At 40.2% G+C, this 17,413-nt stretch overlaps 1 protein-coding gene across 1 annotated transcript in view; it reads left to right on the top strand.

The window, feature by feature from the left end:
* Positions 1 to 12,048: 12,048 nt before the first annotated feature.
* Positions 12,049 to 17,413, top strand: part of LOC145987080 (uncharacterized) — a 28,132-nt gene continuing 22,767 nt past the window's right edge. Inside the window, exons 1-2 of the mRNA XM_083121546.1 lie at positions 12,049 to 12,105; positions 16,849 to 16,959. Coding sequence (XP_082977672.1) covers positions 16,879 to 16,959 — 81 coding nt within the window. The 5' untranslated portion in view covers positions 12,049 to 12,105; positions 16,849 to 16,878. The remainder of the gene's footprint in view (positions 12,106 to 16,848; positions 16,960 to 17,413) is intronic.

Genomic DNA, 17,413 nt, shown 5'->3' with positions numbered 1-17,413 from the left:
CACAGTGGTCCAGATGCATGGAAAACCTGGTAAAAATTCATTTTTTGGTCTATGACCTCAGAATGCAGATTTTTTCACATATTTTATTTATTTATTTATCATTTTAGGGAAGCAACACAATATTGAACAGTATTATGATATCTTAATGCCAATTGCACTCGCAATACAGTAAACAGTTGTTCAACGTATTTACAATTTCCATCTCTATTGGTTTCAACATCAGCCAGTGACTGGAGGGGACGTTTAAGAAAGTCTAATGCAATGTATTGAAGTGTCTATCTCAGATAGCTCTGTGGAGATGACTGGATTCAAGGAGTCGAAGGATTGCATGCATCATTTCCCCTCCCCTTCCCCGAGAATTGGTCCGAGTATGGTGTTACGGATAATACTTCTTTACATCCTTGTTTTCGGCATCTTCAGCAGTCGAAATAATCGCTGGGCCACGGACAAGTATCTTATGAATTGAAGCTGGCATGTTGATAGAGCGAGAAGTGCAGCTCAATTTTGTGCTTGGTTCCCACCTTAAATTTCACCACGTCTAGGCCCAGTCCTTAACATAGTGCCTATAGGATCATTTCTTGAGGAGGTCTCTGTCTACTCCCGTTATATCCACCACTTTCTTGGAGTTCTGGAAGAAAAAAAGTCTGTATTTTTATCGTTGGACGTCCCACTTCCCATTTGCCTTTGTGCATCTATAATGATGCCTAATTCCATCTCTATCTCGTCTTATATCTTCTGTTTTATTTTCCTCATCAATTGTTTATTTGCGTTTCAACTCACCTGCCATGCTTTGATTTCCATGCATTTCCACGAAATGTAACATAACCTGGAGAGGCTAATCCGGAATGTGTCCTGATTTTCGTTCCTGCTAAATTCTATTACCTTCATATTTTTGAGAGTCGTGCCACACACACACACATGCCACTATTGTGTAGATCTGGGCTAAGTAAGCGCATATAACACTTTTCTGTGAGAGTCGTGGTTTCCTTTTGTAATTGAAGCCTGATCGGCCAGCAAAATCTTGTCGTTGTAGGACAAAGACTTTTTCTAGTTTCTTACATTCATAGTGTATCTTAAACTGCACAAGGGACGTGAAGAAAATGCATGTGTCTTGAAATCCCTCATCCTTGGCCCTCTGCTTAAATTGAAATTGCCCAGATGTCCATCCCAACCCAACTTAAGAAGAATGAAGATCTCGCGTAACCAATTGAATTTTACGACTGTTTATGAAAAGGGGCAAGAACGAGCAAAAACTACTTTTGGATCCTGAAACTAGAAACATTATTGTAACATAAGATGGTTTAATCTTAACTTAAGCTTGTTTGAGTCATTTTGTAACTCAACGAGCAGTATCGAAAAAGAAGAAATCTGTGGCTAACTTGAGTTCCGGCACATTAACAATTTAATACTTGATTAAACCAGATGACAAAAGTATCTCCTCATAATTAGAGCTTAAAACTAACAAAAGATAAGTTTCAAACCTCAATTGGCATCCGATAAATGTGACTACGTGGAAAAGTCCTTTCTGCAACAAACGAACATCATAGCCACACTTCAAGGGTTGCTAGCCAACTGGGGGCGACACTTATTGTGTAACATCAGGTAGTTTTCAATAGGCTGGCCCTTTTACTCTAGAATTATAAGGGTACCAAACCTACTTTCGCAATTTCAATTTTGGGATTTGGGTAGGTTTTGCAGTCACTTGGACCACTGTGCACTAGTACAATAGTTTTAGTAAATACTAAAAATAACAGGAGGCATATTCGCCACAGTTATTTTCCTTCTTCATTCTGTCTTTTCAGAGAGTGGCTGTTCGTGCTTTTTGTTCCAATCTTTGTGGTAGAAAACAGAACAGTAAATATGACAATGACTAATTTGCGTACTATTAATATTTTCCATTGACTGTATGAAATTTTGTTTAAGGTAACCCAATCGTTCAGCTAAACGTTTTCCTTAATTTACTTAACGTGAGTATTTTTTCTTCTTGGAGGAATTTATAAACCACTTTCATGGAACTACTTCTCCTCTTCTGAACGTTTGTGCACGTATATTCGAATAAGCACGAACTTAATAATAACGAAGATGACAGAAATGCATGATAGAACAGGAACGCCGAACTCGATCACCTGCTACCTGTAGCTCGTAAATGTCGTTTCAGTGCTTCGTGATTGATCGGCTAAATTTAATTACTGCACCTGCAGCCGCTCTAACCAAGTCAATTTGACAAAAAGAAATAATAACAATACCCCAATTAGGTACGTACTACGTAATGGGATCATACTCAGTGCCATTAGAAACAATTGCAATCCTTAGGTGTCCAGGTGCCTTAAATATTGCTTGTCCGATAAACCTACCAAATAGAAGCTCAACGGAACATAAATCAACTTGAACGGGTCGGTGGATACCCTTGGAAACTGACATCTTTCATATAAAGATACTTAGTTGTTTTGTTACTCTTATTGTTAAGAACAGAAATAAAGTTCATTTAATTAGTATTCGAACAGAATAATCAAAATAAAAATGCACTGGATGGAAAACATTGAGTGAAAAATACAGCAAAAAGGTTATATTCTACCATTTCATCCAAAGAACAAATGGTTCCACAGTTTTCGAAATTCAAATCCTTACAGTTGTAGGTGAGAGGTCACACAACAAACTTTATGAAAAAAAAATTCCCCTAACATTTAAGGCCTTTTCTTGAACGAGACGAGCAAAAGTTAATCAAAATGCATTTCAGATACTAACTGCATAAAATGCAAAAGAAATAATGGAAAATAGTTGTGTTGGTATTGACTTGATTGGTGGATCGAGTCTCCCATTTATATAATAATAATAGTAATTATTATTATTTGGAATAAAATTTATTTTTGTTTTATAATATTTATAATAACATTTATAACCGTTGTAACAATAATTATTATTTTTCTAATATCCAACTTTAATCATTTGCCCGACCCGCCTCTTTAAAAATTTCTGGTGACGCTCATGGTGTGAGGTAACAATCAACAACAATCTAGATAAAGTCATTGTTGATCTCTGAGACTAACTGACTTATTTGACAATTGTTGCAAACAAACTAAATTCAGCTGCATGTTGAATGACCAGCCTCGAAACCTTGATATTAGCAAGCCTGGAAACCAGGAATTTTGCAATTCATGGTCTGGTACTCCAGACTACACCACTCATCACCATCATCATCATAAATTACAAGGTATTTAGGGGAAATAACCAAGCCAATCAAAACTCTATGTATAATCAATGTAATCAAAATTTTCATTATATGTATTTATATTGTATTTGAAATCAATTAATAAAGGTACGGAGCAATACAATTAACGGGGGAACCGTAATTCGAGTAATTGACGTCCCAGTTTATTACAAAGGCACTGGGACACAACTTATACCCTCGAATGTATACGGGTGGAGGTTTGGTTATATTCGGGGGTTCCCTCCTCAATTTATGTTTCAAAGTGTTGTATCCCTGACTTCAATGAATGTTGGCTGGTTTATTGGCAGACTCCTTGCAGTGTGAATTCAGAGATCCCTGTGCTTATAACTTGACGTACACTGCTCCACAAAACTTAAGAAACACCAAGGCAACAGAAGGAAAGAAACATAAAAACAGGTTTCACCAGGGTTTATGACCAACAATAAGGTACAGATGCAACTGAAACTAAAATGACGAGCAACATTGCAGAATCATATACAGGGTGTCCACAAATCGGAAAAGCACGATACCCCAGCAGATTGAACTGGCGTGTGAGATCGCTGAGACCGTCAATACGATGCGTGGCCACCTCAAGCAGACAAACAGGCACAACATCTAGCCTCCATGCTCTGGATCAGATTGGTAATCAACGGTGGAGGGATGAGGGGCTACTCCTGTAAGAGGGCGTTCCTCAGGTCAGAAAATTTCCGTGGTGGTGGGTTACGCTGCGCAAGTCGTCCCCCAAGAGCATCCCAAACATGCTCGATAGGATTGAGGTCCGGCGAGCATGCAGGCCACTCAATACGGGTTATGTCTTCCGTTTAGAGGAATTCGGGCACAATACGTGCGCGTTGCAGGCGAGCATTGTCATCCATAAACAGGAACTCCGAACCAAATGATTCCTTCTGGACGCTTGGTGTTCTTTAAGTTTCGTGGTGTAGAGAATATCTTGTTGAGCCCTGGTGGCAGTCCATCCGAGCATCTGTGTGCCAATACGACTGACTTGAGGATTGGAATGTGTTTCAATGCTGCTCCAGAATATTTCAACATCTTTGGCCTTGAAGCCTTCTTGATGAAGTCTTCCAGAGAGCTGGTGCTGGTGTGTCAGCTGATCCCGCTGCCTTGTTCTGGAGAACTTGTAGTTTATGGAAGATGGATTTGATAATGTGTAACCACGCTGGTCGTACCATGATCTAGTAGATCCTGCCGTTGGGTTTCTGAAGATGGAGTCCAGTCCTCCCAATCTCTGGTTGCCTTATGTTCAAGCTCCTCAACGTGTTGTCCGAGAGTTGGGCCATGGTCTTGAGTCAGGTCGAGCCATCGAACGATGTCGGCGAAGGTATGAGCTGTCCACCAGAGTTTCGTTCGTTTGAGGATGGTGGTACTCTTCTTGAGATTGAGATTCTTTGATTGACCAGTATGTAGGCCCAGAAATGTTTCCTCTTTTGAACCTTGCCACTAGTTTTATCTTTCTGACTTTGTACGCCATTAGAAACAATCGCGAAACTTAGGTAGGCCATATTGGGTTCAGGTATCTTAGGTGTTTGGTCCGGAGCTGACGCCTGACTGTGTGCATGTGTCTTCTAAATTTCATATACAAAAAATGTACGTGTAGGTGTAGGTAAGTGGGAAAAATATGCTAGATGCTGAAATAAGTAAAGTTAAGTATTTATCCATAGCGTTGCAGTGTTATCAGGAATATGCGAGTTGTACATTTTAAAAGTGGCAAGACTGTCAGGAAAAGGCGATAAAACCGTGCATGTGCTATGAGACAGCGAGCATTGTCACGAGAATGTCATAAATACTTGCATGAAGCCTGTAGCAACAATACTTAGGAATATCTGATGTTTCCACATGGGTAAATATCCCGCTGCCTTGTTGGGATTGGGATGCGGCAGTGAGAACATGAGGAAAATTGCATCTTGCTGGATTCCCCGTATTATCACCATTGTGCAACCATCAGATATGGCTAGGTATTGTTGCTACAGGCTTCATGCAAGTATTGATGACATTATCGTTCATTTTTTCTACAGATGACACCTAGTTCCTAGGGCCTTGGAATGGTCACAACTAAGTTACCCAGATCGGACTTCTCAGTTAGCTAATAGGGTAAACAGATGACAGGCTTTGACTACTCACTGGTGTCGGATTTATACCTTCCTTGAGTTAGAAATGAAAGGTTATGGAACTTTCTTCCAATAAAGTTTGATTTATTATCCTTTTATGCACAGTATACAATAAAACGTATCCACTGCCAACCCTGTATCGAGTTGACAGATGCAGATCTGCGTCCAAAACTGTAACGGGCAACCCTTCCAAGATTATTTACGGTTTGATGGTATCGCAGGAACCCAGAGCATGAGCAGCAGGTTGAGAAACTGACCCAAGCATAAGCAGAGCTCGACATGGGGCACAGGCAGTTCTCCCTGAGAGGTTGACTTGTGATACCAGCCTAACGGCAACCGGGTAAGAAAGCATTCAATATACAGAAATCGGGTTATCTTTTATACTGAATGGTTGTTTACAAAATACCAAGGAAACTCAATCGATATTTACACGTATCCATGGATTTCCATAATTACAACATGCAATTTAGACTTTTACAAAATTTACATAAAATCATTAAAGTTGTAAATTACATACCTTCCTAAAATATTTTTTCAATGCCTATAAACGTCACATGATAAGTAATTTTGTTATTTTAAGAACTGCTGATTAATTCCAGAACATTCGAATCTCGTGCAGGTCACAGATAATGTATGCATAATCAAGCACGCGCAGATGTTGAGCTCTTGCTTTGTAAATAGAAAGCATGACCAGATTCGACTGGGGCGACACACAGGCCACCTGAATTTTGATCCAAAATCGCTCTTTTACCTGGGCAAACATGTTATAGAGCAATAATGAAATTGGTGTTTATTTTAACCTCGCATGCACAACAGCACTCGCTGCATCGACCACTTTTGGCACTCCACGCATCGACATGAGCCCCAACTGACAATGCTCACTGTCTCATATAGCACATGTACGGTGTTATCACATTTTTCTGACAGTGTTGCAACTTTTAAATTTACAACCCACATATTATGTTCATATATGCCAACTGTGACTCGACGACCACTGTACAAAGTGTCTCCGTCGTGGCTCGAATCCGGTACTCTTTAATAACAAAGTGAGAAGGTTACCACAGTAGTATCGACAAGACCCAAGGGAACCTTGTCACATTCGATCCGTTTTCTGTCGAGGTTTTACACTGCCATGTTCTGCTGTGTTGGATGGACGAACGTTCTGGCGATGTGGCGACTGATCACAATGAATTACGAAATTCGTAGAGTTTGATGTGGAAAATGTACCTGACCGACGAAATGTTAAATTTCAAAACCCAGTGGCGGCGATTCGGCGGGGCGTTTTTGCCCCGCACTATGGCCTCTTAATGCTAAGCCTTGTATATAGAAGGGAACGTAAACTTTCCTAGCCTCCCCTGCACCACATTTTTGCACCCATCGCCGCTACTAGAAAAATACATCTAAAAATATGTTATTAGAAACAGTGACTTAACGAGATTTTCGAGGCTTTCAATTTTTCTTAATTGATTGATTGATTGATTTGGTTTATTGTAATTCGCTTTTCTGCCACTTGCGGCTAATTTCGAAGATGAGGATGAGTGATGATATGATGAAATTAATGAAGGGATACTCGCAAGGAACACCCATGTACAGCCCTGGATTCGAAACCGGGACCTCTCGCGTCGTAGCGATAACAGTAGAGGGTATTTTTAATATCGACATATATGGTTGGTTTGCAATTCCTCTGTACTTTTCAGCGACAAGTCTCATGGCACTACGCCACTGGCGAATTCGACCGGAAAAGCAAAGGAGCATGGTTTGAAAGGGCGGTCGGTGAAACACGGTTCTGCACGCCAGAGTAGCTCGACTACAATGTGACTGCCCACACTTACTTATATGCTGTTGTCTATTTGTTACGCATCCAAATACCATGATCAGTTGTATATACCGGACGATAGATGTCAGCACGCGGTAAAAGTCAGAAGGGCATTAATTAAAGCAACAATGCGGAAGGGAATCATATGTATGCGATTGTAAATAGTGAAATTAATTGTGACTGTTTAACTTGTGTACTTATAACAATAATGGATTTGATAAAGGTAGCAGAGATAAAAGATCGCTACACATGTCATATGTGGCCATATAAGGAAAGTATAGAAACCAAATAACGATTTCAATTTCGTGTGTCGAATGTTTAGAAGTTAGATTGTGTTTTTTGGATTTATTTATTTATTTATTTTACTTCGCGTTTTGTGCCTCTTGGATAATTTGCGAAGATGGGGATGAGTGATGAAATTGATGAATGGACATGCACAATAGTGATGGGTTATGGCTGTTCCTTTTCGGGAGTCAGTTCACCGGAGCTCGCTCACCGCAAGGAGTCGTTCAAAGGAACGATGCAGCTCCTTTTTGCGAAGCAGTTCACTGGAGCTTGCTCACTGAGGGAGTCGTTCAAAGGAACGACCGACACCACTCTCCGTTTTATTTTTTCGTGCAGTTGAGCGAAGGGGGAGGAAGATCTTAATGTGTTTCAACCTATATTTTTTTTTTGCTGTTAGATAAGTTTGTCAGATTCGGCGCCCTTTGATTACCCCCTTTGCCTTTTGGATTGGTTTAGGCGGTGGAGCGGCGTGTCAGGCAGCGACCCGAAAGAGGGGCAATTGATCTTTGGGGGCAAATGACTAAGAAAAGAGGCAAAAGACCCGGGAAAAGACCCGTGAAGTCATACTGGAAAGAAGGAGACAAGAAGGTGGAGAATAATCCAGCCACCAGTCTTGGTCAAAGATCCACTAGGTCTCTTTCATGATTTGAAGAAAGAAGAAAATAAATTTACGCTCAAACGAATAGATTCGTCAGGTCCATCGAAATATTTGTATAAAGATGTAGGTGGAAGTAATTCCAAAGATCCGCAGGGCGATAGTAAGCAACAAAAGAAGAAGCATCTAAGTGGAATGTAAAGAAGTAGGCATCAGCACATGTAGTGACTAAGTAATTGTCCATAGTGCAACGTACTCCAGTTGGACACCAGTCGTCAGAAAGTTACTTCGCCACTCCTTTAGTCGGGAACATGAGAATCTACAAATCATCAGGGCTTGCTGGGTAGAAAAGAAACACAACACTATTTTCAAAGTTAAAACGCAGTTTTATAATCGCGTATATTTCATAATCACTTACCAGTACAACACTAGAACATTCAATACTAGAGTTGGTCAGTTCCCTCACATATAACGAAAGTCAAAGAACATAATTAATTGCTTACTTTCAACTTATCGGCAAGAAGAAAACCCGGAAACCAAAATCTATACTTCGATTCTCTCCGTTTCCAAGTTCTTATTATTTTTCACCTTCACCTGTTTTTCAATCTGTCTGTCGTCAGGTGAGAAACATTCAGGTTAGTTCACTTCCTCGGCTGAGATTAGAAAGTGACGTCAACACGAACAGATTTTGACGTATTTATAAACATACATAAAAGTTCCAACTACAACTGTATCAGTCTAACTATAATTATCTGTGACAACTTGCACATTATTTGAAATAACAAACATTTTAAAAATCTTAACTTCTTACAAATATAAAATCTTAAACTCTCAGGTTCGTTACAATAGCGTATCATGCCGAAGGCATGACTCGAATCCGGGACCCCGGGCGCCATAGTCCGATAGTATAATTATTTCATAAAAAGGGCCCGAGTATGAAAGAAGCTGGAAAGAGCTTCTTTCAAGCAAATGCCACCTGCGATCTTCAGCGGATGTAAAAATCCGCTGATACGAATTCTTCCGGAATCGCAGGAAAGATACTGCAAACACAGCTTTACGCTGAAATCACCGTTATTGAGAGACGCGTTCTCTCAACGGCCGAAGTTCGAATTTCGTTTAAATAGCTCGGGAGAATATTTCTTCACCCAGTCGGTATCTGAAATCTATCGCGTGCACAGTTAGTGCCTCGGAATTATACAAGTTGTTGAAATAAGAAAGTTATGGCGTGAATAGTTGTTACCGAACGTTACAAAAGGAGTTACAGCGAGGAGTAGTACAATATCGGAAAGGAGTTTTATTTCAGGAGAGTTCATCAGAGTCTCATCAACGAACCAGCGAGTCGATCGTCACTTCCAGATCTACAGGTAACGAACGTTTCTCTATCCTTGTCTTTCATTCTCTCACACCCTTGCCAGACCAGTCAATTGTAGTATTTAAAGTTAATCGTGAGTGTAGTTCTTATTTCACGGGGCTAGCCCCCTTGCTTGGTTAAGTGTAGACGTAGCTTTTCAGAGCTATACCCCCTCTTACGATACACCTCTCGCAGCCAAATAACTTCGAACATCAGGCTTCACATAGCCTATTTACGATCCCTTAATATAAACGATCGGGACTTTGTACGTGGTGGAGGTGCGGGGCAAAAATAACCACGAAAAATTGGACATACATTTCGAGAGGGGAAATGTATGAAAAAAAAAAGGCCGCGCAAAACCTCCACCACGTACAAAGTCCCGATCGTTTATATTAAGGAAAGATGAAAGAAGAAATACATCGGTAAATAGAAGAAGTTTGCTGTAGAAGAAGAAGCCTATAGCTAGAAGAAGACGTTTGCTTTACAAGAAGAAGCCTATAGCTAAAAAAAGAAGTTTGCTGTACAAGAAGAAGCATATAGCTAAAAGAATAAGTCCATATATGTAGAAAAAGAAGTTTGCCGTAGAAGAAGAAATCCATATATGTAGAAGAAGAAGTCTATAGCTAGAAGAAGAAGTTTGCTGAGAAGAAGAAGCCTATAGCTAGAAGAATAAGTCCATATATGTAGAATAAGAAGTTTGCTGTAGAAGAAGAATCCTATAGCTAAAAGAATAAGTCCATATATGTAGAAGAAGAAGTTTAATGTAGAAGAAGAAGCCTATAGCTGAAGGAATAAGCCTATATATGGAAGAAGAAGATCGTACAAAAGAGGAAAGAGGAAAAATTCGGAAATATAAAACTTTATATGGAGATTGTAGAAAATTATTCACGTGTATGGAATGTATTGATAACCTGTCTTTCAGAATATATGTTGGTTTATTTCCTTCAGTAGTGGGTAAACATTGTGTTTATTTTTATCAACCTCTAACGTCTGTTGCTCAGGTTTATTAGCCCGAGGTATCTCATGTATCTACCCTTGATCTAAGCCTGCAAGTGACCAAGTCTCGAGAATGGGACGTGGCATATTCTACCGTTTTCTGCCGTGTACGCCAATGTAAATGTTATGCCGAAACCAGATACACCGTGACCCTACTCTAATACTAATATTCGCGAGTCCAGTAGAAGTGAAACACGTCGTTGCTGACAACATGGTAATGAGGAAAGTGAGTACGCTGAATCTGGCCTTCAGTCAAGTTGAAATATGTAATTTAATTAGGAAGATCATGAAATTGAAACAAGTACACCCACCTCAATTAGTACGCCGGCAGATTGTTTCTTTATACAGCATATTTGCAGAAGATACAATTCAACCTACAGGTTATCAATATGCGCTGTATAAAACACCTTATTACTAACTTTGTTGACACTGTACTAAACGCACGACCGTGAAAATAGGCGGCTGGGTAGAATTGCGCTGGTGTCACGTATGGTAAAAGCAAAGCGAGAGCGGGACAAAAGTCGCTGGTTCCCGCGCACCGTGTGGCAACGTCAACCGGGCTGCGTTGCCTAATTCGAGCGTCAGACCGACCTCTCTCCGGGCACTTTTGTGTCAGTCATGACCTTTCTAACAAATACTGTCGGTTTGTATCACATGGATTACAAAGACCAATTCTACAACGAGATTTTTCATTCTCTTAAACCGAACACACGGGGTTGTGATCCGACGTGGCAACAGCGCGAAATTCTCCCACCCGCCTAATTTCATGGCCGTGTGTTTAAGTATCAAAGTAGACACTTATAGACGTTATATCTTTCTAAACGTAATCTAGAAAGTGATGTATGAATAATGTTGGTGCATTAGAATGAAGCCCGACCCTGTGGCCGAGTGGTTAGCACATCGCGCTGCGACGCCAAGGGTCCCGGGTTCGAATCCCGGTCGGGCTTGGTTGTTTGTGAATGTCCATTCATCAATTTCATCATTTCATCACTCATCCCCATCTTCGCAAATTAGCCAAGAGGCACAAAACGCGAAGTAAAATAAACTAAATCAATCAATCAATCAATCATTAGAATGAAAAGTATAAGATTAGTGGCAATGAGGGTGATCATTCGGTACTTGTTACATTACATGGGTGGATGCGAATTACTTGATAGTTCGCGTTCATGTAGAACCAAGTGAACTTGGAGATGATGCTATTTGGTCAATGCTGAGTACTCTACATTGACGATGAACCGTATTCCAGTGATCATATCGACCTCCATCGAATATATGGACCTAGTTGCTTTTGAAATTAAATTTGATCAAATCTTCACGTTGGGAAACTAGTAACCTACGTTTCCATATCTGTTCATGGTTATTGATTGATTTGCTTCATTTTACTTCCCTTTTTGTGCCACACACTTTTGGCTAATTTGCGAAGATGGAAACGGGTGATGATAGGATGAAATTGATGAATGGACACTCACAAACATCCATGCCCAGCCCGGGAACCGAACCTGGAGTCGTAGCGCTATGTCTGTTAATGGTTATTATAACTGAAATTCACATAATGGAAATGGCTTGTAGAGTCACTGTTCAACGAATAATCGACAAGGATTTCTAACAATGCAGTTTCAAAGCAGCTTTGTTGTAAGCTAGTTTTGCATTGTTGCCAGGTTACAACCCATTGTTTCCTGATAGGTGAAATGCTAACTAAGGCCATTGTATTGATTTGTCTCGTTCAAGGTTCGTGAATCGACAGGCATAGTATGAAAACTGAATTTCACGTTCACTAGCTATTACGCTTGCAAACTCTATACAAAGCAGTTTTAGATGATCTCTCACTGGTTTGCCTAGCTCAGAAAAACTGCTTGCGCACTGTCAAGACTTTCCTGTTCTAGCGTATTACTGAAAGAACCAAACAACAACAAGTATATATAACTGCTAGCGTATATTACTCGAAGTACTCTGCGCGAGAGGTCCAAAAACTCAGGATTAAATGCGGTCTTGTCGGAAGTGACGTCATAGTGCAGTTCGAGAGCTCCAATTAAAAGAGCAATCGAGACCGCAGTATGAAGCACGCATCGTTGCAGGATTGAATACTTGACTCGCGCACTCGTTCATTTGTTTCAAATCATGGAAATCGAAAGTCAGCTACTTGTTGGTTGAAGTTCTTATAATATGTTGAAATGTTAGTATGAGTACATTTTATGGTGAACAACATGTGTATACAACGTGTTCTATCTACTGATTGTAATTGCGGGTGGATTCGAAGTGCAGTTCGAAAGACTTTCACTTCCAGTCCACGACTTCAAGACCGAACTGCCAGACCATTCTCGGAGGATGCTCGCTTCCAGTGCCGGATCTACAAGCCGCAAAATCCCGCAGTGCGCGGGGATCCGGGGACAAGTAAGCCTTTAAGGGGCCCTCAGCCATTCACACAGTAGAGGGTTTGCGTATCCAAAAAATAAACGTAGTTTACTCAGAGGTACCAAAACGAATACAATATGTTCAGGTAAAGATTAAGTTAAAGTTCTCTGCGCCTATAGCACCGTGCCATGAAGGCACATTTAGGATATACGGGGGTAGGGGCCCCACATATTTTCGATGCCGGACATCTTGGAGGTGATGTGATCGGCACCACCCACGCTACGGCCGTCTTTATCCCCCCTCCCCCAACCGGGTACCATTTGATTTGAGGCTTGGTAGGCTCTGGAGCAGCTTTTTGCGGGTACATAGCCGGAACAATTCCGACCTTAAATCAAATCAGGCTACAATTTCACGAGAAATTGTGCAGTGAAGGTTTCTTCAATCTATCTTTAATCAGGAAAAAGTTATGACTGTATGATTGTAACAAATAGTGTCATATATATATGACATCACCACCGGCGCCGAAACTGGGAGAGAGGAACAGGGCGCCCCGGCCTCCTCCATTTCTCGTTTGACCCCCCTATAGGGGACCTAATGCATAACTTCCAACATATTACATAAGTTTTGCACACAGAAACTTCGCACACAACAGATGGGGAATTACGTAGGATTCTGCTCTGAAATAGGCAGCATCAATAATGTAGGACTATCACTCAGTTTGAGAGTCTTTCTTGTGCGTTTACTATTTCAGTACTTCCTTTTTCAAACCGACAATGAATTAAGGAAAACGCATATTTTTTAAATTAATATGTGCAAGAATAGAGGAAGAAGCATGGGAATACTTTAGCCTTCATGCTCTTGATTGAGCCAGTCCATTGCAAAATAGGCACCTTAGTTTCCCTTCGGAAAAGTCAAAAATCGGCCTCACCTCTGGAAATCTTATCTTGGGCCTTCCTTTTTTATGTAAATACATGTGAAGATATTAAACTCCTATAAAGGATTGTAGGAATAAGTATTGTAAACCGAATATGATGATAAAATTCTCGGTCAAAAGTAACATGTAAAGTATTATGTTGTATAATTGCATAATCACAGTAGTACAGTGAATTTTTTGTTTAGCTAATAAAGTTCGATGTACCCTGATATATATGTTTTGTTGTCAAATATACTTATTGTAATTACTATTTTTCAAAGGTTATCTCAAGTATATTAGGTCGAAACTAAAAAAAAAAGAAGAACTTTGCCCCTCACCCCCCCCGCAAACAGAAAGAAATCAGTATTTTTGCTTTACTTAGCTTTGCCCACCCCCCACCCCCAAATCTCTTAAGAAATAGGCGCCTATGCACATCACACCCTTCCCATTTAATAGTTTAGAGTTTAATTCAACATGTTCCTTGGAACACACCAATGTGTTTCCCCATAAGCCTAACGTGGTTAAATCATGGCCAATTGTACCCAGCCTAACTCCTTTAATTTTTAATGGGGGTGTTAAGTGACTTTTAAATCACCCTGTAGGCCCTTGTATGTGACTTTGTCAACATGAGATCAAGAATTAGACACACACATACATTATAGTATATGTGCAATATATATATTATTTATATTGTTGATTGATTTGTTGTTTTAAGTTATATATATATATATATATATATATATATATATATATAAAATGTGTGTGTGAAAGTAACTAGGTAGAGAGGGAGGGGGCCTTTGGTAATATTTTGCGGGGGGGCAAGATTTGTGGATCCGGCACTGCTCGCTTCAACTACGGTCTTGCACCTTTCGGACACGGCCATAGTCTCGATTTTAACTGTAAAATTATCGAGACTGAGAGTTACCATAAAGCTGCGACAACACAGCACGCAATGTTCGCTATGCCAAGTAAAAATAACACCCTTTATGGACAATATGTGATTGGTCACATAGAGTTGCATGGATCATGTTCGCTACCCTAACTGCACCCAGGAGTGTTTGATTCTGACATCCGACGCTGCGAAAATGACGTTTCTTGAGCAGTTAACTGAATAACTTAAAACGTTCCACGGGTTGTAGTAGTAAAAGGTGATCCAAGTGATTAGTATTCATTCAAATTTGACTTCAACTCCACGTAATTTTTTTACCAAATGATTAAATTCGCCAAAGCGTGCTTCTTTTCCAATTCACGCTGTGTACCCACTACGAAAGTTACAAACTCTCAGACTGAAGAGTTTTGTACAAACATAGCTTCCTGTGTGGCCATCCGGAATAGCAAACGTAGCATCGAACAGAGGAAACGAAGCGTTCTGCGTGGAAGCGGCATTACGGTCTTTACGGAGAAACGTTTAGTGTCATTCCACACTAGCGTGCAGCAGTTAAATAATTCTCCCGAGCGCCAAATAGTTCGATGACGCTAGATAATGTACGGAAATAGACGATGCTAGATAGTGTACCGAATTGAGAATTTCTTCGGTCGAGCGAAAAAGGCTCGAACAGGCAAAACGAGTGGTATGAAATCATGCAGATGAGTGATGATATGATGAATGAAAGGACACTCACAACGAACACCCATGCCGAAACCAGGTTTCGAACTCGAGACCCATGACGTCATAACGCGCTGTGAAAATCACTACACCACGGAGGTCGGCAGTGGCAAAGTTTATGAATGAGAAATTGCGTATATTTCCAAAATTAGTTTTAAGGTCACTCTATGCTCAGATACACTGGCCGGACTGCTGATCCGACGAACCACTGTGCTGTCACCGGAGATCGAACTCCGGTACGCTATCCAGAAGCTAGTGCCAACGATATGCTCAAGGGAAAATAGTCACCAAGACAAGGCAACTGTTTTTCTAAGTATATATTTTTTACAAGTTTTAACGATGAGCATAGATTTATTTTGGTGAGTTGTTTGGTCCTCATTTCTGCCTTCAAGTGTTGAAGGATAATAGCCGCGGATTCATATAATCGATGGCAGTGCCACCTGGTGACAGGACGGTAGTTAGAAGCTGGTCCAATTGAAGTGAAGCACCATGCTGTTTATGACCTAATTATCTCACAGACAATACAGTCAGTCCAATTTCGATTTTAACATTCGCCTTAATGCCAGACAATTTATGAACATTCCTTTCCAGAATAAACTTGCAACTCAGCATTGTACACAGTTTAAAAAGATACGAAGAGTAACCATAATAAAGAGTTAGTGCACACAGGGAGGGTAAAGGGGTTTATTTTATTTGCATAATTTTTCCCGCCATTTCCTCCTTTGTTTATTTTAGATATATTTTCACTTATGTTTGTTACATAAAACTTATTGGTTGTGATCATATTAATGTTAAAATACATTCACGGAAATCTTCACGAGTCTACCATCAGTACCCTGGACTGTATTGGTTAATGTTTGCTCGATACTGTTGTCACTAAAACATGACAAGGTAAGAACCTCATTTATTGTACAGTAGGAAGAAAATTATATATCATTATGCATCGGATATTGTTCACTATCGTCCATACTACATGCTTGTAAACGCAAATCCTTCGAACAGGGCATCGATAGCCTGTTTCCAACATGAAATAGAGGCTGTAATTTGAGTATCTCCAGAAGGTCATCCTTTACACTCCAGATAGGATTACATGTGAGACGAGCTAAACTGTGATAAATTCATAATGTATTATGAATAGCGGTGGAGTTATTTACGTTTAAACAGGATGTTCAGCCTAAGAGAGGCTTGCTTATATAATTATTCCTTTTTTCCCCTCTACGCCTCCTCTTTCCCTGCTCTGCCCCTCTCCCACGCAACACCCTGTTCAAGTAAACCTGAAAGTTTGTTTTAAAGTTCACTATATGTACATATGGGCTAATAGCAACTGGATCTGAACCTGCACGTGCGTGCACTGGGCATTGAAACATAGAGCCCTTGATTACAAGGAGGCAGCATTAGGACAAAGTTCATATTTAAAGGTAAGCGTGTGTTTGTGTGTACATACACACGTACCTACGTTCAAATATGTGGTCAAGTTGAAGAAAAGGCTTCCTCATATAAAACAAGACGAAATAAATAAAATAACTTCCATAAATATATATTCAGAAAGGTTTGTTCAGATCCAAGTACACGATATATAAAAGCTGTGCTTTCGTTACAGGCCCCCCTGGTGTAGGATAGCCCTGCGGATATGGCAGAACTGACTCTAAACGATCTACGGTCCCTCCCTTTCCTGAGAACGCTCACTTTAATAATTGGCGTCATCGGGTCGGTAAGTGGTGTAGAAAAATAATCGCAGTTGCAGAAAAAAAATTCCCTGTCATTAATTTATATAGAGGCGCAGACACACTCAATTCCGATGTCGGACATAGCGAAGGTGATGTGATCTGTACCATGCTTCGGCCAGTGGTGAGGTCGAGTCATTGTCGGAAATATTCTCACGCCGGGATTCGAACCGTGACATTCAGGACTCTACCGTCTGGACCACAGCCTAATTGTAGAAATGTGTATTATTTGAATTAGTATGATTTGTAATCTTTGACGTAGCTAATGGGACATATAAAAAAAATGTGTGAATATTTTTTGATTGATTGATTTGCTTTATTTTACTTATCTTTTTTGTGTCACTTTTGGCTAATTTGCGAAGATGAGGATGAGTGATGAAATGATGAAATTGACTAGTGCACACACATTTATTGACCTTTAGAATGTATACATTCATATCT

Source organism: Lepisma saccharinum, chromosome 4 (assembly GCF_977018435.1).
Source record: "Lepisma saccharinum chromosome 4, izLepSacc3.1, whole genome shotgun sequence".
Taxonomy (NCBI): domain Eukaryota; kingdom Metazoa; phylum Arthropoda; class Insecta; order Zygentoma; family Lepismatidae; genus Lepisma; species Lepisma saccharinum.
The sequence above is the reverse complement of the archived record's forward strand: the minus strand, read 5'-3'. Positions and strand labels throughout refer to the sequence as shown.